Source organism: Limulus polyphemus, unplaced genomic scaffold (genome assembly GCF_000517525.1).
Source record: "Limulus polyphemus unplaced genomic scaffold, Limulus_polyphemus-2.1.2 Scaffold1924, whole genome shotgun sequence".
NCBI classification, from domain to species: Eukaryota; Metazoa; Arthropoda; class Merostomata; order Xiphosura; family Limulidae; genus Limulus; species Limulus polyphemus.
The window spans coordinates 115,521-141,200 of NW_013667534.1; the positions used below are offsets into that span (position 1 = coordinate 115,521).

At 33.8% G+C, this 25,680-nt stretch overlaps 1 protein-coding gene across 1 annotated transcript in view; it reads right to left on the minus strand.

Moving 5' to 3' along the window:
* Positions 1 to 16,767: 16,767 nt before the first annotated feature.
* The window catches only part of LOC106465375 (protein N-terminal asparagine amidohydrolase-like), a 14,236-nt gene continuing 5,323 nt past the window's right edge, over positions 16,768 to 25,680 (minus strand). Inside the window, exons 5-7 of the mRNA XM_013925596.2 lie at positions 22,731 to 22,837; positions 22,421 to 22,534; positions 16,768 to 20,636 (exon numbers count right to left, since the gene is read on the minus strand). Of these exons, the coding sequence (XP_013781050.1) occupies positions 20,454 to 20,636; positions 22,421 to 22,534; positions 22,731 to 22,837 (404 nt within the window). The 3' untranslated portion in view covers positions 16,768 to 20,453. The remainder of the gene's footprint in view (positions 20,637 to 22,420; positions 22,535 to 22,730; positions 22,838 to 25,680) is intronic.

The window sequence follows — 25,680 nt, forward strand, 5'->3', positions numbered from 1 at the left end:
ATCTGCTAACTGTAGTTTGATTTGCCACTTCTCGTTTCCATCTTCTTCTTTTTTTTTGGCCCACTCTCTGACACCAATTTGTTACGTATCTGCTCGTTTGATAATTTCACGTAAAAATTCTTTCCGAGAAACTTCAGCGATACAAGTCCTTTCTTAATTAAAACTAGTTTATTCTTTCTCGTTACAAACTTTGTAATACATTTAATTTCCACAGTGACTTTAACTTAAACACACGCTATAATTCACAACGATTCACGCACTTTACTTACGGTCACTACCACTCACTTGACTCAATTATCTGTCTCTATCTCTCTATCTGCTATCTAATTCCGATTAATTGTCCCGCTTTATCTCACGCGCTTATGTACAGAAATAGAGGGCGTCTAGCAAATACTGGATTATTCGTGATGTTCCCCGATCCTTCTAGAAACTCATCACGTGTTACCAGCGTCACGTGACTTCCGCTGTCGTAACAGCATTGTTCCTTGAAAGTTCATGAACCAACAACAGTAAAGGAACGTTGTTCATTGGAGCTTTTAAAAAAAGCACACTTTTCAGAAATATCGTAAAGAAAAATATATTTGGGCGAATGTATGGTTATATGAATTTTCGTCAGGGATGTTCGACATTTCTATAAATCTTTCAAAGCTCCTTCATAACCTGTTTTTTAACTGGCCGTCTATTAAATCTATTCTAACGTACCATAGTAGTATTTGGAACCTCACCAGTTTATGGTGAGATATAACAGTGACAGAAAAATTACAGTTTCCACAACGAGACTCAGTCTGATAACCACACCTATAATGAGGTTTATAATCATATTTTGATATATATATATTTAAAATGAAAAATAAACAAACCACACGTTATTGCTCTACACTTACACGTACAATTTTTACACCACTACACCTGAAGACTGTTGTCATCTGCTGAGCACACAAGGCTGAAGCTAGTCCTACATGTTATGTTAAAAACTGACAATATTTTCATCAACCCAGCTAGGTACACACCAAATAGTTCGTTTGTTTGTTTATTGAATATTGCGCAAAGCTACTCGAGGGCTATCTGCGCTAGTCAGCCTTAATTTAATTTAAGTGATAAACTTAACAAAATATTATTATAGGTTCATAGTTTCAAAAATATTGCTTGTTATTTGTAGCAAATTATTCCATTTTGGCACAGATAAACTTAACGCTCAAGAATATCGTCATTCATTTTCCTGGTTCCAGTATCAGAATAATTATTAATTTATATTTGTCTAAAATAGTTATTTTAAAGAAATTTTTAAATATGTGAATTTAATTTTTACTATGCTTTCTGAAATAATAGTCGAGAAGCAAAACAACATGAAGCGTTTCAAAACACTGAACGTGTCATGTTTGATTACCAAAGAAAATAAAAAGTAATTCAATGTTCAAAGTGAGTATTCTGCGAGACAAATGCTTTCTATCATAAAATTAGGCTTTTTTAAAATGCCTTTTATCATCAAATATTTTAAGATATATGATAAAAATAAACACTAAAGCATTTTTAACATCACAGATATAAATTCTAGTGTCGATTATACGGAAGCCAAGTGCTATATGCGGTGGTTTCTGTTTATTAACGACTTTAATAAATTATCATTCAAAAGGAATGTTTAAGCTTAAACCTGCAAGTTTGGAGCTACATTTTTCCATGATGTGGCTAAACAACATCAAACACTGCAGTTGTTTTATTTTTTCGTCATAAGAGCATATAAGGATAATATACTAACGTCTTTCGAAATTTCATTTAGTGAAATTCCTTGTCATCGACCTGACTTTTCTTATTTTAGCACCGTTTCGGATCTAACATGCAGAGCAGACACAAAATGAAGAATCTGGAAATTTTCCAAAAAACGACAAAAAACTTAACTTCGTGTAGAAGAATCACAATGACTTATTCCTGAAAAGATAAAGAAACAAACTATTCCTTATTTTAAACTGTTCTGTTTGAGTGAAGATTCTCCTAATTTGTGTCGAACTTTCTTACTAAGATAAGAATCGTCCTAAATTCATGTAGTTTCCTTTACATCAGCCTGGAGTCTCTTCTCTACTGCCTATATAAGGTTTTAATCATGAATATAGAATGGTAGGAATCACTTACGTAAAGCATCGACTGAAAAATATCTGTATCGTAATCCATCAAAATGTAAGTGTTTTTAATACAGAAAGGAGCATATAAGTTAGATTGGAAGCTTTAGAATAAATCATGAGATTAACAATAGAATATTACATTAAACAAAAATCAAAGGTTGTAATTTAATTAGCGTAAATATAGTTCAAATCAGGGAAAATATGACTTATTATATATGTAGTATACAGGAATAATAGATATTATCAAATATTTTCAAAAATTTCATGCATATTAGTCAAGGAAGTGGCTAAGTTCCTTTTGCCCTAGTTATCTAATGTTCTATGTCATTCACCTGTGGTATCACATTAACCCTACCGTGAGAAAGGTTTTTGTAAAATTGGTTGAACATACTATGTACAAGTTTTCAGCAATCATTTCCACTGGTGGGTTAGGCGATACTTCAAGGATAAATCATTCTTTATTTTGTCTATTAGAATGAACAACAGTGACGTAGGTAGTGCACATGCCCTGAGAGGGATGGTATTATGGAACTTTATATATAACGCTATCCTCTCTCACTTAGCTCTCTTTCTCTCTCAAACTTAAGCCTCCAGAGTGATAAGTCAAATTTAAGTTATTTGTTTAACTATTACAATTCTCAGTTAAGTTTAACAAATAAAGTTAACTAGTTCTTCATAAACCCTTAGGAGAATTAAAGCACTGTTTTTCATCTTGTGCACTTGCCAATTTTGATAGAGTTTAACTGTTGAATAACGGTTGTTTTCACTGTATTTTATATTGTGACCGGTTTTTTTCTTCTAAACAAAATCAAGAAAATTCAGTTTAACTCTGCAAAAGATTTTCTGCTCGAACCACATGTTATCTTGTGGATCCAAACAGATTACTCAAGGGAATTCAGTGAACCTGAGAATATAAGATGGACATCCTAATATGTATATATATACTGTTCATTGTGTGTGTGTGTGTGTGCTTGAGACAGGATAGTCTTAATGCCAAACCAAGTTCCACTCCCCTTAAGACACTATAGAGTTGGAGAATATTGATGGTTCCACGTTTTTGGTTTTAGTGGTTATAAAAAAGAAGTTGGAGACTATTAATGGGTCCGAGTGCTTGGTGTTTCGTAGTTATATGAGAAGATTCATACTATGTATGTACGTAGCAAGGCAAAAATTAGTTGCCCTTAAGTATAAATAGCAAATTAATATAGCATTTCGTATTGGATTACATTACTGATCATTGTGATGAGAATGAACACTTAACTTCTGTAGTAAGAGATGTAGAACAATGATAACCTATATATAGTGAATTGCAAAAAATAACTTTTGCTTCACTCTGTATATTCATTTTTGACACTTCACGTTAAGAATGCAATGTATATATTTAGCCATATTGATGAATCACTATGTGCTCAGTAAAGTAATGAGAGTAGATGTTTATAAACGTTAAAAACTGTTCTTGATACATTGCATGAAGATAACATGAATCCATTGTTCGAACTTAAAATTAATTGTGTTAATTCACAAATTCCCCAATTATTTGGATTATTTTTATTGTTAGTACGATAATGTTTGAATATCTATCTCTCCAGGATTTATAACCAAGTTGATGTTCACAGTTGATTGTGTAAGGTGGTAATTAGATTGCTCTCGAAAACCCTGGAATTTAATTGCAGCTTTCCCAAGATGGCTATGAACCTGCAAACTGAACATAAGTCACTTTACCTCTTCTGGTGTTTTGGAAGAGCTCTGAGAAAGACTCCATTCCCTCAGTTGTCATTGTAGAGATACGTAGTGGTTATTTTGACCGCTTATCTATCAACAACAGCAAGTTACCTCAAAGTTTTTCTAACTGTAGATACTCCCAGACACGTGTACAATAATCACTTCAAAATGTGTAACTCCACTCTGAAGCAACAATTTATCCCGCCGAAAAGATACACCAATGCTCCAATTTCACTCTGGACTTTTTTTAAATAATTCATCAGATTCTTTAAAAATGGTATGGAGAGAATTTCACTTTTAGATAGTTCTTTGATAATCCAAATGTCAATATTCTTTAACAATTTTAGCTTTAAATTTATAGGTGGAATTTTGAAGATTCTGCCATGAAATATGGCTCATATAAGACAATATTTCACAATAATTTGGAAAAGGCAGTCTCCAAGAGATTTCATTTTGTTATGAAACTTTCACTGAATTAATTTTAACATTATGTTTTATCTATTTTCCATGCAAATAAGCAAATGAATGTAAGTAGTTATAAAATACGTTTAACGTTTAAGTCTAACTAAAGCGGATAGCTTTACAAAGTTTCTGCAATGTGAACTTTTCATATCTTAGCCACACAGACGTTTTGGAGAAGATGAGATAAAATCATCAGAGTAGGGCTGCTATGCTAGGCCTTTTCAACCCTTTAAACCGTTTCAGACATAAAATCTATGTCAAAGAATAAAGATCGTCTGAAGATGAAGAAATAAAATAATATATATATATTGTTTATCGGGCTGACAATATTCATTATGTTAATTAATACAGACTCAGTTAATAAAGTGGCATATCTAATGTAAATTAATTCTTGCTTCTTATTAAAATGAGTTTGAAATCTTTTTTATATTTCTTCAAATTATGAGTTACAATAGTAAAACAAACATTGTAAGATTTTTGTCCACAATTCATTATTAAATCAAATAAAGAATGAAACTTACGTTTTTAAATAAAACTTTTGTAAACAAGCTTTTTTGTATTTAATATTTCGTTGGTAGTGCCATATAAAAGAATAAATTACAAGAAACAAAAATGAATTTTAAATTTCCCAACAAATCAGAGAAAGTTAATTCACAAAACGGTTAAAATTTGCTCACTTAAGACTGGTTTTTGTTTCCCATGTCCCCAATGTACATAGGTAATGGTTGATTGTGTTAATTTTTAGTATTATTCCTGAGGCCTTCAGTGCATTTATAATATCCTGCCATCTTTATAACGTCAAAAATGAGTACTGATTGTAGCACTTTGCTTTTGATAGTTGGCTTGTCTTCATTATCGCACAACTGACGTTTAATAACAGGCTGTGCGACAATGACGAAGAACTTATCCCGGTCTTGAAAACATAACCTAGAAAACACTTTTGCAGACTCAGACAAAAAAAAAAAGTCTCAAAATGGATACAACAAAATGTTAGTGACAAAAAAAAAGAATAAAGCAACATGAATAAAGCTGTGGCCAACTCTCACTAAGTAGCAAACTACACTAGTCAGAAAAAAAGTGTTAAGAGACAATATCCAAAAAATTGGTAAATTAACCAGCCAGAAAAGAAAAAAAAAGTTGTAAATTACACTAGACATGAAAAAGTGATACAGCAGTTGGCGCCTGATGGAAAACGGAGATACTACCTTGTTATGGGTGAATAAAAAATGAGCAGTTGCTCAATCAGTTGAGACCTACAATTCAAAACATGTGTCAGATGATTAAAACTATCTAAACGTTCAAAACGTATGGTAATTTTTCATCGTCATTGGTTGAAACTAGATAAAAGTTCAAAACTTATGACAGTTTTTTAACTTCATTGGTCGAAATTAGCTAAAAGTTCGAAACTTGTCACAGCTCTTTTATCGTTCTTGATTGACATCAGCTAAAAGTTCGAAACGTGTCACAGCCCTTTTATCGTTCTTGATCGAAATTAGCTAAAAGTTCGAAACGTGTCACAGCCTATTTATCGTTCTTGATTGACATTAGCTAAAAGTTCGAAACGTGTCACAGCCCTTTTATCGTTCTTGATTGACATTAGCTAAAAGTTCGAAACGTGTCACAGCCTATTTATCGTTCTTGATTGACATTAGCTAAAAGTTCGAAACGTGTCACAGCCTATTTATCGTTCTTGATTGACATTAGCTAAAAGTTCGAAACTTTTCACAGCTCTTTTATCGTTCTTGATTGACATTAGCTAAAAGTTCGAAACGTGTCACAGCCCTTTTATCGTTCTTGATTGACATTAGCTAAGAGTTCGAAACGTGTCACAGCCCTTTTATCGTTACTGGTTGACATGACCTAAAAGTTCGAAACTTGTCACAGACCTTTTATCGTTCTTGGTTGACATTAGTTAAAAGTTCGAAACTTGTCACAGCTCTTGTATCGTTCTTGATTGACATTAGTTAAAAGTTCGAAACTTGTCACGGCTCTTTTATCGTTATTGGTTGACATTAATCAAAAGTTCGAAGCTTGCCACAGCCCCTTTTATCGTTCTTGATTGACATTAGCTAAAAGTTCGAAACGTGTCACTTTTATTGTTATCGGTTGACATTAGCTAGAAGTTCGAAACGCATGTCAATACTTTTTATCACCAGTGTTTGAAACTAGCTAAAAGTTTGAAATATTTCAGGTTTTCAATTGCATGTTATTAAGTGTTAAACATTATTCTAGAATGATTGATCTCGTTGATTCCCATGCAGGGTAAGACGTAATAATGTTGTACCTAATTGCTACAAGCATGTAGACGCTGTTGTTGGGATAAAGACAAGCGACGTTTTCGACATATATTTTACTGAGGTGAAGAAAAGGAAAATGGTACAGTCTCCAAGAAAAAAAAAGGTAGATAATAAAGTCCCAGGCACCTCAAATGCTCAAATTAAGTTTTAAAACAACAGCTATGTAGCGTACCAAAAATAGCAATGGAACTCATTGCTTTAAACAATGGAAATTCTGGTGCTCGTTTTTTCTCTTTTAGATACTGAGTTAATCCCACGTGTTCTTCTGATTTTCCCATTGCTTGCAAAACCAAGTCGTGATAATAAACGTTTCTAGCCCTCGTCTATTTATAGTTTTAAGTCATTTTCTACTTGGAACGGATTTGGCGTGGCCTATGGTTAGCTTGCCGGACTGCGAATCCAGTAGTGCACGGCTTGCATCTCGTTGCTGTAAAAATAATAAAAAATCGCGCTTCGTACTTTGGGGCCGTGGGTGTGTTATCAGAGAGAAAGTCAAATTCTAGGAATATCATACCTTAAATTAAAGATAATGAAGCCTCGTACTTCTTTAGATGCAAGTAGATATGCCTTTTTAAAAACTGTAGTTCTAACAGAAGTAGCTGCTATAGTTTGTTTACTATTTACAGAAATAGCTGCTATAGTTTGTTTAGTTTTACAGAAGTAGCTGCTGTAGTTTCTTTAGTATTTACAGAAGTAGCTGGTATAGTTTCTTTAGTATTTACAGAAGTAGCTGCTATAGCTTGTTTAGTATTTACAGAAGTAGCTGCTATAGTTTGTTTAGTATTTATAGAAATAGCTGCTGTAGTTTCTTTAGTATTTACAGAAGTAGCTGGTATAGTTTCTTTAGTATTTACAGAAGTAGCTGCTATAGCTTCTTTAGTATTTACAGAAGTAGCTGCTATAGCTTCTTTAGTATTTACAGAAGTAGCTGCTATAGCTTGTTTAGTTTTACAGAAGTAGCTGCTATAGTTTGTTTAGTTTTACAGAAGTAGCTGCTGTAGTTTGTTTAGTTTTACAGAAGTAGCTGCTGTAGTTTCTTTAGTATTTACAGAAGTAGCTGCTGTAGTTTCTTTAGTATTTACAGAAGTAGCTGCTGTAGTTTGTTTAGTATTTACAGAAGTAGCTGCTATAGTTTGTTTAGTTTTTTGGCGCAATACCACACAACCCTTACACCAACTGCATCGTGAGTTGTTGTATGTGAACGGAATGCGAACCATAAATCTTCGGATTCGCATTATGACACGCTAACCACAAGGCCGTGCCTGGATTTAGCCGCTTTATCTGTAACACTATGAAAAAACAAAAACAACCAAAAAACGTTTGTTATTTAGTATATTTAGTCTGGACGGCACTTTATGCTTCTCACGGGCTAAACGTCCAGATAAAAGATCCCTTAGGTTTAGATGTAACCATTCCTAGTATAGAACTACAGATCAGAAAGAAGGCAACTAGTCAGAAGCACCCGCCACCTATACGGCTATTGTAAACTGAAGAGTGAGATTGGCAGTCACAGTTTCAACGCCCCACGCATGGTTAAAAGTGAGAAGCATGTTAAGAAGAACATAACAGTTCAAGATTTGAACCTCCCAAGCACGACAAGCTAAAACCACTGGGTCAAACCCGACAAAGTTTACCTTTTTTGTACTTAAATAATTGCGTATAGATAACTTATAATTGTAAGAACAGAAACAAACTGAGACTATTATTTCATTATCTACAACAGTGAAACGAAGATTATCCTCTCTCTCTTGGGTCTCCCGATGGAACAGGATTAAAACGTGTCTTCTGTCATAGTACTGATTATTGAATAAGTGTATCAACATTTCGTTAGTTACATCCAAGAACCAAAGATGTCGTGCTTGTTAGAAAATATACTTCAGGAAAAAAAATGCATTTATAAACAGTTGTCATTCACTTATTTAAGGGAATAAACAATTATGTGACAAGTGCACAGAAATTCTAAATGGACACTTATAAGTTGGACCTAGTGATTAGTGTGCCGGTCTGTGGAGCCAACTTTCCGTGGTTCGCGCTCTGTTACCGCCGAAAAAATATATCATGCTCGGCACTTTGGGGCCGTGGGTGCGTTATAAGAATGAAGAAAATCTCACGAGTTGGCGGTGTTGACAATCTGCCTTCTCTCTAGTCTGTCATTTCAAACGTAGGGACGGCTAGCGCACATAGCTCCCGATCCTATTTAAAACCTAAAGGTAGTTTTAAATGAATATGTAAATTATATTCACTCTTTCAAAACGCCCCGAGCGCCAAAACATTTGTTTCTAAAAGCCACATGAAAAAAAAAATAATAGCATATTATCTTTCAAAACAGTGTTAAGTGCAATTTTAAACAAGATATCCACAAGATCAGAAATCTGGTTTCCAGTTGAATCTGTGCCAGAGTTAAAGAGCTTGAAGTGTAATGCAATAGGTTCTCACACACAAGATAGCGCTTAAATGATTCTTTGGTTTACTGATGCGCCAACTGTAATTTTGACAAAATAAGAATTAAGAAAAAATAAGTTTCTTAACGATTTTTTTATTCCTGCCTATCGTCTTCCATGTAAATGTAATAATAACTTGCAAAGCTGTTAATATAAAATACTTTGGTTTACTGATGCGCCATCTGTAATTTTGACAAAATAAGAATTAAGAAAAAATAAGTTTCTTAACGATTTTTTTATTCCTGCCTATCGTCTTCCACGTAAATGTAATAATAACTTGCAAAGCTGTTAATATAACATACTTATTTTGTTTTTATTTTATTCCTTTTATGAGTTGTAAATAGGTAAATAAAAAATCAACGATAAATTGCCCTCAAAATCACTTTCGGTTGATATGCGCACTGGGATTTTTAAGGTGAACATGGCCCAAGTTTGGCTCAAGAATTATGGAATTTGTCCCTTTGCTTTTCTCGACCTGCTATAAGTTTGTTTTGAATTTCGCGCCAGGTTACACGAGGGATATCTGCGCTAGCCGTCCCTGCTATAAGAGATATCGCTTACAAAATTTCGCGAACCAAGAGTAGCATTAATGAATTAAAAATATCGTACTATGACTTACAGACAAAGATAAACTACGTACAGATAAAACTACGTGGAACTGGTAGATTTAAAAATGTTTAGTCTTTTGGCCCAGGTTATAAATCATTTCTAGAATTATCAAACATTATATTATTGGTACAATTCTTCAGAAGTTCTATTGTTTCTTGTTTGTTTGTAATTAATCACAAAGCTACACAGTGGGCTATCTGTGCTCTGCCCACCACGGGTATCGAAACCCGGATTCTAGCGTTGTATGTCCGCAGACATACCGCTGTGCCACTGGGGAGCCAATTCTTCAGCAACAAACCATGGATTATGTTGCTTATTTAAGCTATATTTTTGTGTTTTGATCTCTTGTGGTCTAGACAAAGTATCGCCGAACAAGATGAGTTTGTTTTACACAATCAGTTATGTTCATTCTGTCCACCGCGAGGAATCGAACCCCTGATTTTAGCGTTGTAGATCCCCAAACTTACCGTTGACCCACTGGAGATAACAATACGAAACAAAATGAGCTGAAACTTTGTCGTCATTAAATCTTGATGTAAATAACATAAACTCTTTAAAAACGTACAGTGTGTCAAAAATACGTTCTTTAAGAGTTGGCTTGTTTTGAATTTTGCGCAAAGCTGCACGAGGGCTATCTGCGCTAGCCGTCCCTAATTTAGCAGTGAAAGGTAAATTTAGAGGGAAGATAACTAATCATCACCACCCACCACCAACTCTTGAGCTATTCTTTTACCAACGAATAGTAGGATTGACCGTCACTTTACAACGTCTCCACGACTAAAAGGGCGAGCATGTTTGGTAGGACAGGAATTCGAACCCGCGCTCCTCAGATTGCGAGTCGAGCGCCCTAACTACCTGGCCATTTTTTTTAAGAACCACAAAAAGTTATGACACTCATAACAATATTACCACAGGATATGGCCTGTTCAAAGCAATTATTTTTTCCTTTATACCTTTGCTTTACTAACCCATTATTATTATTATTATTCAAACATTTTCAGGAAAAAAATAAAAAATCCCGATTTTAAAACACTAACAATACATTTTATGACTACACTTTAATGTATATAAGCGTGTAAAATTTTATTTTCTATAAAAGTGGTTTTATAGAAGTTGATATGCAATGTTAATAACTTTCAGGAAGCTATTTGTTACTGTGCAAAAAAATCTCTATTATGATGTTAGTTCTCGGTATGTCACAATAGAATTGACTTATTTGTCGTGACGCTAATTATGGCTGTATAAAATATTGGTTTCTGTACCATGAAGTTAATTATTGGTGTTAAATACAGGTTTATCTATCATTAAATTGTGGTGTCACATGGATTACTTGCATAGTAGTGTGTTAGGCATGTTAACAACAGGAGGTTCTCAGATATCGGCTTTCAGGTATGTTTCCCTTGAGTACATATGTATTATAAAAAAAAAACATGTTTCCAACAACCACTTGACAAACGCTGTGAACTTTACAAAGTTAATATAACAGAATATTAGTTTGTTATAGTTTTTTTAGAATTTTTGTGCAAAATTACACAAAAGTCATATACACGAAGCTACCCTTAATTTTGAACTGATAAATTATAGAGGACAAGCCGCTAGGCAACAGCACCCACCTCCAACTCTTGGTTTAGTATTCTATGATCGAATCAAGGGATTTTACCGTTACTCTAATAGCGCACCCACGGCCCCAAAATGCAGAGCTTATGTTCGCAACAATGGAAGTCGAGTCATGAACCCTTAGATTCACAGTCGGGGCGCGCAAACCATTAGATCACGCCTGGTCCTAAAATATTCTAGGCTATCTGTACTGTGACCACCACGGGTATCGAAACCCGGTTTTTAGTGTTGTAAGCATGCAGACTTGCCGCTGAGCCACAAGGCTCGTGATATTATTATAATATGCCAAGTACTGCTGTACAAGTTTCTTATGAAGTCCACAAGTGGTTAATGTACTAGACTCTGAATCCGAGGATCCATGGTTCATAACCCATTGCAGCAAAATCGCGCTCCGCACTTTGGGACTGGGGGCGCGATATAAGTAACAGTCAAATTCTACCATTCCATTAGAATAGCCCAAGACTAACTGCTTTCTCTATAGTATATCAGTTCAAAATTGGGCACGGCTAGCGCATATAGCCTTTGTATAGCTTCAGAGCTTATAACACAGATAACCCATTGTGTGACATAATGCAAAAGTTGTAAATTTACGAGTTGTTGAAGATGTCTACCAGTATCTTTGCTATTTTATAAACTTTTCGTTGTTTCAGTATCAATCTTCATGTATCATCAGTGTAAAACGTCTGCAAACAAGGTTTCTACTGCGATATCTGGCGCCGCCTATAGTGAGAGACGAGAACTAAAAGTTAATATTTCATAACTCCTATGACCAACCATCATGATTTATTTTATTACAAAATGCTATCCTGGTTTCTTTGTTGGTCCTTCAGTGAGTTAACGATAAGTTCATGGATTTAGAACACTAAAATCTGGGGTTACATTTTCCCCTGGTGGACAAAGCACAGAAAGCTCACTTGTGTAGCTTTGCGTTAAAAATAAAGCAAGCGATTCATGTTTGTTTGTTTGTTTGTTGGATAGTCGCCCAAACCTACTTGAAGGCTCTCTGCGCTAGCCGTCCCTAATTTTGAAGTGAGAGGGAAGGCATTTAGTCAACACCACCTATTGCCAACTTTTGAGCTACTCTTTACCAACAAGTAATGAAGTTGACTGTAACATTATAACGCCCCACGACTAAAAGGATGAGCACGTTTTGCGACGGGTTTCGATCTCGCAACTTGCACCAAGCCAATCCGGTTAGATACCGACACACCTCCAACATCAATCTTATCATCCACTTGTAAACTGTTAGGAAACCTTTTTTTGTCCTATCCTAATTAAATAAAAATATAAAAAACGTTGAAAGATCGCTAAATTAAAAACTAATAACTGATAAACATTAAAGCAAACATAACAATCAAGAAAACTTAAGTCTCAACATCAAAGCCTAACTAAGCTTAGGCAATCTAACGTAATTGTTAATGACAGTTTATGTATGCTAACTGAAAAAAACGGGTACACATACCCCTTCTGCCGTATGTGTTAATTAGGCTACATGAATCTCAACTACTCCTGGACAGAATGAAAATTCATTTATTTTCTTTATTTTTAGTTAGAGAACATGTCAAGAATGAAAAACACGATTCTTATAGTTGAATGAATTATGCATTAATCTCCATCAAGCGTACCCGCGCCATTTATGATTAGTTGTGAATATTGAATAACTCAAGAAAACATACTATCTGTACGACTCCTCTAACACTTATTCATCGTTGTTCTTAATCAGTTTGGGCATACATAAACCGTTATTTAAGCTTACTGTCTTATAATCATACATAAAATATTTTGCATTGTGTATTACGAGTTGTTCATTATTCAAATTATAAGGAATAAATAATAAGAGCATGGCCAGGTGGTTAGGGCGTTCGACTCGCAATCTGCGGGTTCGAATCCCCGTCCCACCAATCATGCTCGCTATTTCAGCCGTGGGGGCGTTATAATGTGATGGTCAATCCCACTATTCGTTGGTAAAAGAGTAGCCCAAGAGTTGGAGGTGGGTGGTGATGACTAGCTGCCTTCCCTCTAGTCTTTCATTGCTAAATTAGGGAGGGCTAACGCAGATAGCCCTCGTGTAGTTTTGCGCGAAATTCATAACAAACCAACTAATAAGGTAACGGTTAATAGCTGACATGTGATAACTTTTCTTCCCAACTTTTGTAAGCTGACTAGAAATTTAATGTACTTGGAAATGACACATAGAAAACACGTCCTTTACAGTGTTTTAAAACGGTTTAACAAGGCAGAATTGTATACCATTGTTTCACGAAATGTCCTTGAGCTCTATTTAGACAAAATAGTTTAGAAGAAATATCCAACAACGTTTACGTCCCTTACTGCTCGAAAATAACCCAAAAAATGTTGTTTTATCGCCACCGTTGTGCTTATAAGCCCTACAGCAACTTCAGCTGAATTACGGAAAAGGAACTACAGAGAGTGGTATAGTTTTACCTTAACGACCGACAGGATGCAATGACAAGAAAGAACAATAGTTACATTACCGACATGTATACAGTTGCGTTTCTATAAATAGACGAATTAAGCATTGTTCAGGAAGAACACGGAACTCTTAAATACTAAGAAGCATGACCGCGAGTCTGTTTGTCACTCTGGAGTCAGACGTTTGAATTGTCATTCTTATGTCACATGGTCATCGGGTACTAGTCGAAAGAAGTACAGCAAATGATTTGATTCTCAGTTTTCCAACAAATATACTCAAACCCGATATGTATACTGTGTTTAAAGTGGCTTGGAAAAGGCGCCGGTACGCACGCATATTTGTAAAATATTGGTGTTTCACCTGACAAAAAACATACGCTATAGTTGCAAAGACACAAAAGCCAAACGTGTTTTCGTGTAAAAGAGCAAATAGATGGGCAGGCCCGCCGACAGGAGGGGGGGGGGGGCATGACCAGGGGCCCGGGCGAATAAAACCTGGTTATGCCGTAAAAGCATCTTTAGGCTATATCTTCATTTAATGATAAAAACCATAGTTTTTGGCTTTTCTTTGCATATAGACGCTTGATACATTAACAAGTCCGAAATAATAATTTGAGTAATAATTAATATGTATTTGTTACTTTATAGATTTAATATATATTTGTTGTTACTTTATTAAAGTTTTCAGGACCTTCTTTTTAATAAATTCTTGAAAATGTTAAAAAAAAAAGAGAGGGGGGGGGGCGGCGAGGATGTTTGCCCCGGGACCCGTGCTGACTCACGACATTCCTGTAGATGTGGGTAAGGTATTTTTCACCAGTGTACATTCTTTTGCCGCTATGTCATATTGCCATTTTTTTCTTAACAGTGTGCATACCGGCGCAAACCGAAGATTTTTGCCAGATTTTTATTAACTTCTCATTATATCTTTGGGCAATGTATAACATATTAGAATATACAGTAAGTGAACATTCACAATGAAATTGATTTTCACTTTTTCATAATCTAGCCCCAATTTTTTCAAAGAAAAATAGTATTTTATCCCAATATATATACAGATAGTTCAGATATTTACTTTAATTTTGTAATATTTCTTCTTTTCTGCTCTTTATTTGTGGCTCGCTTTGTAGAACATAACAAAAGTGGTTTGTAATGCATACACAAGCAGGATCAACTTCCAAAGCTACGGGCCTGGCATAGCCAGGTGGTTAGGGCGCTCGACTCGCAATCTGAGGGTCCCGGGTTCGAATCCCCGTCCCACCAAACATGATCGCCACTTCAGCCGTGGGGGCGTTATAATGTGACGGTCAATCCTACTATTCGTTTGTAAAAGAGTAGCCCAAGAGTTGGCGGTGGGTGGTGATGACTAGCTGCCTTCCCTCTAGTCTTACACTGCTAAATTAGAGACGGCTAGCGCAGATAGCCCTTGTGTAGCTTTGCGCAAAATTCAAAACAAACAAACAACCCAAATCTACAGACACTCACTCACTGAGTGGTATGTCTGAGGACCAACAACGCTAGAAACCTGATTTCGATATTCGTGGTGGACAGAGCACACATGGATCAACTTCCAAAGCTACAGACACTCACTCTGAGCAGTATGTCTGTGGACCTACAACGCTAAAAACTGAATTTCTATATTCGTGGTGGACAGAGTACGCATGGATCAACTTCCAAAGCTACAAGACACTCCTCACTCACTGAGAGCCCACAGGTAGCACTGCCATATGAGTCTGCGAACTTACAATGCTAGAAACCAAACAGAGTATTTGTTTGTTTATGGCAGCTACTAAAAACCAACCAACAAAGAATAGAATTGACCAGGGGCATCATTTGGGGGGCGATTGCCCCCTCCATGCTCGGGTGGGGGGCAAATTACAGGATAACACACATATGCAAATTATGCTATGGAATAGGGGTGCCAGCTGAATTGGTAAAATCCAGAAAATCAAGTGGTCCAACTCAAAGATCATTTAATATGATCTTTCAAAATAAGGAGGGGAATGGCTAACTGCTTAGCTTCAGAGAAGACATCAACAGGGTGCCCCAAATAGATTCATATTATTTTATTTTTCAATATCAGGAAAGAAGGATATCCCTATCTTGGGAATTCAGTGTATGAATATTTTGCCTACGAAAGAATTATTACATATCCTTCCCAAAAGCAATCAATTTTCGATTGAATCACATTACCTATAAAACACTAAATAATGTCAAAATGTTGTTCTGATACATGCCTTTCAACTTCAATTCTAAATCAACTGTGGTTGTCACATGACTTGCTAATTTCCATATTCAAAACTGTGTTCATACAACATACTCAACCTCTGCATACATCTATATAACTACTGATACAGTAGTTGTTAGAGGAAGGGGATCATCTTGCCTTCCTTCTGTAATGTATCCTGTAGATGCCCATGGATCTACTTGGCCCACAAAACCCATACCCCATTATATAAATAACCTTAGGTCTAGTGTACACTATAACAAATACACAGACACTGTAACCACATACTGGTTCCAATAATTATATAGCACACACAGATAACAACAAAATGTATAGGGTATAGAAAGGGAAGTCATAGTTTATAAGTTGGAAAATGTTTGTAACTTAATGAAAACCTAAAAGATGTGAGGTTATTTATTTATGTTAAAAAAGCCTAACTTTTAAAAACTTGATATTGTCAGTTCTACATAAAACACATATTTGAACAGAGAAATGTGGAAAAAAAATTCAAATACTATATACAGTCTTGCTAAACTAAATCATATAGTTTAGTACATACACAGTGCATCAATTACCATTATAACAAAATTCTGAGAAAATATAAATTAAGCAAAAAATAACAGAAAAAAAATCTAGAAAACATACATTATTCATTTATAAATTATAACTACAGCTGTTTAAAATAAACCGGCAGTTAATCATCCTTAGCTTTGTGTTTTATTCAAGTAGATGGACTTCCCGTAGAGCAAAGAGGTAGAGTCCACTAACATAGGGCTTAAAGAATATCATGTCCTTGAATACCAACTGAATTTGTCAACAAAGAAGGAATCAACACAGAAAAATATAAACCACAATCTTTAAAAAACAAACACAATCCAAGTACTAAAACAAAACAAGCGCAAGTGTTTGCTATGGGTTAAATGGACTGGCAAGAAAAGGAGATTTGAAATAAATAATTTTAATGGCTCTCTCTCTCTCTCTCACCAGTTCCATGTCAGCCCCCCCCCCCCCCCCCCCCCCCCCCCCCCCAATAAGCTAAAGAAAACAGAGGAAAGTTAAACTCCAAAATGATACACATTACATGCTCTGTTGACAGAAAAGTCAGCTATTTCGGAACATCAAACTCTTTGCAAACGAAGTCACAGCTATCTTTCCAGCAAGAGAACCAATCAGTAGAGCCTATTCCCATGTATGGTTAGAGAAAGGAAAAGTTGAGTTGTTTACTTCAGCAACTCTTTGCTTCCAAATTGAATGAAAGGTAATAGGAATTTTGAAAAATTTATATCAAGTAAGGAAGTAGCAAACACACAGTAATTTTTCTGTAACTCAGTTTTCATAAATAATGAAGAGGGATGGAGGAATGTTATTTATTTTTACAGATTTTCTTGCTTTCAGATTTTCAATTGTACAATTCCACTATGGAAAGAATAAAATTATGGGATATCTGTGACAAATCTTGGGCCATGAGAGAATTAAAGAAATAATGTTTTTTTGGTGGTGGTTTCAAGTATGGATTGGGAGGGATGACTAAATAGCAATCTGTTTAATTTGCCTAAAGTGATATCCAAGGTACATATTCCAATAATAGGTCTTAAAGCAGAATGAGTTGTTACACCTAGTTTGTGTGTGTATATATCATTAACAGTGACAGAGAAGCAAGCTCTAAAGCATCTGAATATTCTTATCAGTTGTTGGGTCCACTTATTAATCTTTAGAATTAATGTGCAAGCATTGCATCAGTAAACTATAATTGGTTTATGGTGCTGTTTGTAAATTCTTGTAATATGTTTTATCACAAAGTTAATTGTACAATTAACAACGGGCATTTTAAGAAAATGCCTCTATTGGTAAAAGAAATAGTTGCCCAGGACAGACATTACTTCAGTCAATTAATGACTCATAGTGTTCTTACCTTCACCTTTAGTATATAACACAGAAAACAACAAAAAATACAAGTGAAATGTGGTATTGACCTTTTAAGAGAAGATCTCTCCCTCAATCAGAGGCAATGTTTTTGGGTGGCAGAGCAAAGAATGATAAATTCTGATAACTACTTCTTTGAGGTGTTTCATATACCAATGGAAAGTCTGGAACTTGCTGTATTCAAATTTGTGATCCATATTTCAATCAGGAGTTATGACACAGGATTTCAGAGTGGCCACAACACATTATCAGCAACAGTCACACACAAGTTTATTATGTGTTTTTTTATTCTTAAATCAAATTATATGAACTTTTTTTTTTATAAGACCTTCTTCTTGGTCTTCTAATCTGGCAGAAAATTACTACCTCTATCACTACTGTACTCGTCAGCACTCAGACCTATTTTGGAATGTTGCCACATCATTTTGGGAGTAGATAGATGGATTTGTGTAAACAAGGGCTGTCATAAAGAACATCATGGTTACACCTAAAGCAACTACACATGTTGCATGCTGAACTTCTCAGAACCTTGCACATACACGCAATTGAGGAAATAATGATGATTGATGACAACATTTTACAAAGTAACAAATGTTTAGTCACAGCCGGGAGGGCTTAGAGCTATCTGTTGAATATCTATTTGGCTCTAGTATGAAAAACAGATGCAATGAAAAGCATAGAATAAGAAAGCTCACATAGCAGACCTATCGGTTACAAAACAAGAAGTACTGTCATTAACTATGGGGGTTTCTACTGACTATGTGGCCAGTTGTAACTCTGTAAATTTTAGTCCAACTTGAAAACTGTAATCACTATATCTCAGCACATGCTACATTCTAAGCAGGTTTCACCAAAATCACGTAAATCCTGGATGTTTTACATCCAATTCCTACCACTGAGGTGTCTCTAGTTGATGGAAAGATACTATGTTAAAGTTAGTTCTCACATAGATATTAGTTCATAATGATACTGTTTTGTTTTATGATTGCCAAAACAATTATTTTGAATTAAGTTGTTCACAAACTAAACATAATAACAGAGCTGTTGTATTAATGCTTACGTAGACTTGACAACAAGGTGCTTCTTGATATGTGATTGTTAAAGGGGAAAAGAAACACTAACTTAATTTGATATTTAGAAACTGTTTTCTTTCCATAAAGATTCCTCCAAAATATTTTTCAACAACTGTAAGCAGAAGCCACCTTGACTTGTTTAATATTGGATACAACAGCACAGACTGGGCTTGGATCTTCAATGGCTGCATGACCTAAATCAGAAATAAATATATTTTTTATACTTAAGAAAACTTGTCAAAATATCAAACCAATATACATTTATTCCTGACAATATAGCAGATACTCACAATAACTGTGATAATTAGTGTTTTGGTATTCAACAACTAATTATGATTAACTATTCTCTAAGCCTATTCCACACCAAATATCCATTTCAATTTCACTCAGACTTTAGAAATATTAACTAAGCAATAATAAAGTAAAAATAGTATTTATACTACTAATCTTTTCTGTATTAGACCACTGAGGTGGCAATGAAGATTGCTTAAGACATCGTAGTTGTCCATTTTTTATCAGTGTTAAAACATTCTTTAAAATGTTGTGAGCATAACATTTTCACCTTGAGATTTCATCCTATGTCACAATGTATGACATTTACCCAAATGTTTTAAGCTTTAAATCTTGAGGAAGCCTGTGCCAATACATTTTCCCTTTCATTTTCTTGCAATAGAAATTCATGCAGAACAGTACATACCAATTGCACCTTCCCATAGCAAAAACAATGTTGTTGCTGACTATAGTAATTATTATATGATAAATAAAGTGAACTGTTATGAGCACCTGAAAATAACCAATGTACATCATCTCCATATGATGGTTCAAAAACATCCACCAGGATCGTTTTGGGGATTTGTAAGATGATTTGTACTGCTAAGTTAGAGTAGTTTTCACTTACCTGACTGGCATTCTCAGTTAGAAAGTCTGTAATATTGTCATTTCATTGACTGCTTGTTCACAATATACTTTTTCTTCTTGCAAGTACTACATTGTTCCTGAAGGTAGCACATGCTCATAAAATAACATATCATATGTAGCAGTTAGACAATAAAAACAAATTACAGTAAATGAAACAACATAAGACTGAAGAGAACACACAAATGTGTCAAAACTAGTGCTATTTTCAATAGGAATCACATGTGCACAATATTTTATGAAGGCTACAATCTTGGATAAATGGTGCAATTCGATTGGCTGTTGCCATGGCTTAGCAAAGTGAAGTTGCTAATTTTTCAAGGTATATTTCCAACTGATGTGCAAGTGAACAATTGGGATCGTTGACGATTTAGAGAGAAAATCATAAAGTACATTTAGTAAGAACATTAAGTTGTTCCACCAAATTTGCTATGAAAAATCAATTTATAAAAATTGGCCCATGGCCTATAAGTAATAATTAACAACCTTGCAAGTATGTGTTTGATTTGATACCTTAAATAATTACAAGATTAAAATATAGATCTAATTTTTAATTAACTAGTGCCAACAATTCTTATCACAATTCATAAACTATTAGTGATAATCACATTCAGTGACTAAGATTTATCACAGCTATAAACTCGAGTCCAAACTCCTTGATCATTCTTCTTGTAAAGATGTGGTTGGTTATCAGGAAAAACAGAAACCAGTGGAAATGGGTGTTCTTTGATAAAAGTTAATGTGTTCCTTACTTCTTGTGCAAAGTGTGGTGGTTCCACTGAAGGTGATGTTGACATGTGCTGAAATAATAAATAACATTGAAACTAAGCCCTTCATTAATCAAGCAAAAATAATCACTTTATTTATATGCTATGATTTTACGGTTTTAGCCAGTTATAGTTTAGTTAATAAAGAAACAAGTGTAAAAAAGAAACATGACTAATCGTACTTGTCACAATCCTTACAAATACTGTCATTATTGCACTGACAAGTATAAAACAAAGTTTTAAATAAAAAAATATCAAATTTAAATTCAACACCACAAATGTTACTCCAATCCTGGTGTTTAAGCCTGGTCCTCAAACTAATATCCATTTGGTGATCCAGAAAACAATCGTAAACATTATCTGCTTTGTGCTACCTATCAATAATGAAAACAATTAGCTTCTAGTCAAAATTGCATTCACAGCCTCTACAGGATTATCAAATCAGTTTAAGTAGTTGCCCTTCTTGGGTTATATAAATGAGTGATTTTCATTATCAATTTGCATCATCCATCCATCAAAACACCCTTTAAAGTTGTATGTTTAAAATTAAGTCACAAATATGAATAATATACATTAAGATATGTCATAATATTTGTTCATATAATTTTGCCATATGAAGACAAATCTTGTTTCATATTAAAGTTTTTTTAACTATATAAAATCAACCATGCTATGAGATTTACTCAAGAAAAAAAAATATTCATGTAAGAAGGTTTAACAATATTTTAAAAATGAATAATTTTACCTAAAATGAATCTAGGTCCATAAGAATAGCTGGTTTCAAAAAATAAAAATCAGTTCTCCCAAGAAAAACAACAAAATACCAACATCAAGTATTGATCCACTAATAAGTTCACAAACCCCATTATGCAATGAGGGTACAAATTACATTTGTATTTTAATGTATTTTAGTTCTTTTTTGTTAGTTAGTTAGTTTTAGTGGAATGAGGATATTTTAAAATGTCCTTTACATCTCTTTCACGTAAGTTCATTTACATTTTACACCAGCCTTTAATGTTCATTTCTGAAGCATGAAATTGTACAAACAATGTAAGTGACTATACGCTAGCCCCAAAAGTAACTTAACATTGCATGTGGAATTATATCATTAAAATAAAAAATGTGAATTGCAGTACTTAAATCTGTGCTGTGATCCTGTAGTTACACACTAAGTCCTTGTTATAGAAACATGTTTCTTGACTAGTAAATTATCTGGGTGCACTTGATATTTCAACTGACAACTGTTTAGAAGCCGAATAACACATAGTTGAAAGACAAATGTACTTAGATCACATTTTTATTCATTTTACAGGTTACTTGATGGATAAAATGACAAATTATTAAGTAGTTAAAAAAAAAGAATTTTCTGATTTCAGGAATACTCATTTTATTTATACAGTCTTTTTGTTTAGTATTTAACAGTGAGATAATATACCACCAAATCTACTCAACTTTGTAAAGCAATTCATTAAAATCTTGCTTTAATTGTTTCTTGAAAATGCAAGTACTGTTTCATTTCATAACTTCTCAAAAAATTAAATTAGTTTAGTAGTAAAAAAAGGAAATACATTTCAACGACATGTCATTTTGATATCTTACTAATACCAACTTACCTGTATATTTAGAAAAATAAAATGCTACACTAGTGCATTTTTTTAGAATATTGCACTACATAGTATTTTACTCTTGTACAATGGCCCCCACTCAAAATTATATTTCAAAAGGAATTTTTACTTTATACATTCTTTGTTTTTAGAATAATAATATACTATTTTAGTATTCATTCCTGAACTTTATTTCTTACTGAGTTTACTTACAGTTTGCAGAAACTGATCTTTTTGAACCAGCAAAAAGTCGATTTCAGGTATTAGCCTATAGTTAAAAGGTCCAATGATCAGCAAGCCACTTGTGGATCGATATATGCACACCATCTATAACAAGAAAATATTATGTTTATTTCAATTCTTTCTTTGCTGCTAAACCTCATTTAAAACTAAAAATATTAATTTAATGCTACAAGTCATTTAACCAACAGCTACGTTGTCAAATAAATTAATTAGATAAACACCTTATCTGAACTGAATTTAAAAGTTTATGATAAATTTTTCCTAAAACACACAAACTTACCCCTTCTTTGTCACATCTTGTAAAATGCCTACTTGATCTAAGCGATATGGCAGGTCCTCTGTCAGGGAAGGAAGCAGGAAACAACTCTCCATTTTTTATGTTTATACCTGAAGGTGAATTAAAATCATATTTCGTTTTTATCATAATTAGTTGTTATAATTACAAAATCACATCATCATACATACATATCAACTCTCTTGATACAGGTAGGTCAAAGTGAGCTTGTCAAGTTTGTATTGAGTTACATTAAAAATTTAATTAACTTTCTTTATTGTAAATTTATATAAAGAAGTTTGGCATCAAACATATCTAATAAATAAACTTTTAATGTAACTTTTAACTTCTTAATTTCAAAAGAAAATATTTAAATAAATTCTCAATCTCCCTTGTCTGTGTAACAGGACATTTGTTTGCTTTGACTTACTGATTTTCTATTTTGTCATTATCCCTCTATGACATTTTGATTTTAACTTAAATTACTCAAATATTACTAAAACATAGTCTAATTTTTATAGCCTTCTATCTTCTTTGTTTACAGTTATAAACCAGAAAGTCAGACCCATTTTCCATGCCCATCTTCTCTTTCACAAATTGCCAATAATTCTCTTCAACATTTGCTATTAGATCACTTACAACCAACAGAGAGAAAAGTTATAAATTAGTAAATGACACATAATGCTACATTGTTCTTAGCAGAGATTTTTAGATATTACACCTACAGAATAAAAGTTGCTATTGCTGAGTTCAGATCAAGAAGCTGTGGGAAGTATTTTAAAGCATTTATGCCTTATTTAGAAAGCCAGTTATATTATATTAGTTATAGAACATTGTTTGCTTTGTGTGTTTATAATTTTGTGCACACTTGAAACAAATAAATATTATTTGATGTTCTAGTACCATCATTAAAAAAAAATGTAGGCTTAAGTTTCATCAGCAGGCCGACAACAATACGACAAGAGGACACGTGCAAGTATTAAATTTTTGTTTTTTTATGTATTTATGTTTTTATTTATTGTTATAAAAGTAACTAAACTGTAAAAATCAAAAACTTATCAGGTTAGATATAATTAGATTATAAAATATATAAATATTTCTCCACGAGGTATGCTTTGCAACTAGCTCACATGTAGCTCAAGCATTACATCATTCAATACCATAATTTAAGCTATGCGTTTGCTGTGTGATTTACAGCTTGTATTGTGGGATTATTAGTTAGGCATAGTTTAAAAAGCAGTAAAAACAATAAAATTAAATAAAAGCAGATGCAAACTGTTTCAAGCCTTTTCTGTTACAATCTACAGTTATTCTAGAAAGAAAAAGGGGTAATTTAAATTTATTTTGTATTTGTTTTTTAGTGGTTGCAAGGTTGGTCAAATCAACCAAGTCTATATAGTGTCAGGGTAGAGAAAATAACAGATAAAATATATTTTTACTGAAAAAAGCTTAATATTCAATTAAGTGGTTTCAGAGGTAATGCAAATAAAATTTAAAACAGTAAGAAAGATAAAAAGTATATCTCAACAAAAAAATCACTTTTTATTCAGACTAGCCAGTCTTGAGTTAATATCTAGTATCAGTCAGCACGTTGGCTGCTGCCTTATAATATATTAATCCACATTCCGGTGCCAACTGCAATTCAAACCTCTATGAAATATTTTTTCATGAAGTAAATTTTTTTGTTTCTTTTGGATTTGCAAAAGTTTTTCAAAACAATTTTTTTTATTTTTTGCCAATTTCAAAGTATTATATAATTTTCTCATTGAAAAATGCATTATTTTTGACTATGTTGGTTACGGTATAAAAGATACTGTTATTTTGCTTTCATTTCCAAATTTATTGTGTTTCGTGAAAGGCAGCAAAATCACAATGTTATTACATAAATGAGAACATCCCTAAAGTGCCAAGAAGCAATCACAATATCCTAGAGTCAAATGCCACAATGAAACTTTATATTTGCAATATTATGGTCTGTAAACCACTGGAGGGTCACATGACAGCCAACATGATAAATTATGCATTTGTAGAATTAAATACAGAAAAATACAGTCTGTAACTGATACTGATTACAAGTTTGTTTACAACAATCACAATTTACATTAAACAGTAAACTACCTAAATGTAATAAAGGTTCATATTGATTATACTTAAAAATTAACTGTCAAAAAACATCTACAAAAATATTTTAACGAATATTAAACAAAGCATTTAGACATCTGAAGCAGGTTCATCAACATTCAATGTTTATTTTTTATTAACCATTGTATTAGGTCGTCAATAAATTAATGTCGCTTTCTTTAGATGAAAAAACCAGAACAACTTATATATCAAAACAAAACATTTATTAAACAAAATAATCTCCATTCTTATCAATGATGCTTTTCCATCTTACAATCAGTTTGTTAATGCCCTGATTAAAGAAATCACTTGGCTTTGAAGCAAAAAAAAATGTTGATGTCCTCTTTAACATCTTCCACACTTGCGTATATTTTCCCATTAAGATGGTGTTGCAGCAAACGAAAAAGATGGTAATCTGATGATGCCATATCTGGAGACTATGGTGGGTGGGGGGAGAACTTCCCAACCCAACTCCATAATCTTGTGTTGCGTCAAACATGCTACATGTGAATGTGCATTTTCATGGAGAAGAACACCTTTCTGATTGACGAGTGAAGGCCGTTTCTGATGAAGGGCTTGATTTAAATGTTCCAGTTGCTGACTATCGATCTTACATTGAAAGTTCATTGTGGATTGAGGAGTTTGAAATGAATTACTCCTTTGATGTCCCACCAAATGCAAAGCACCACTTTCTGCAGATGGAGTTTAGTTTTCGGGGCTGAAAGTGGTTTTTGTCTGGGACTGAGCCATTGTTTCTGGCATTTAATACTTACATAGAGAATCCATTTTTCATGGGCGGGGACAATTCTGTCCAAAAATGGTTCACACGTAGAAG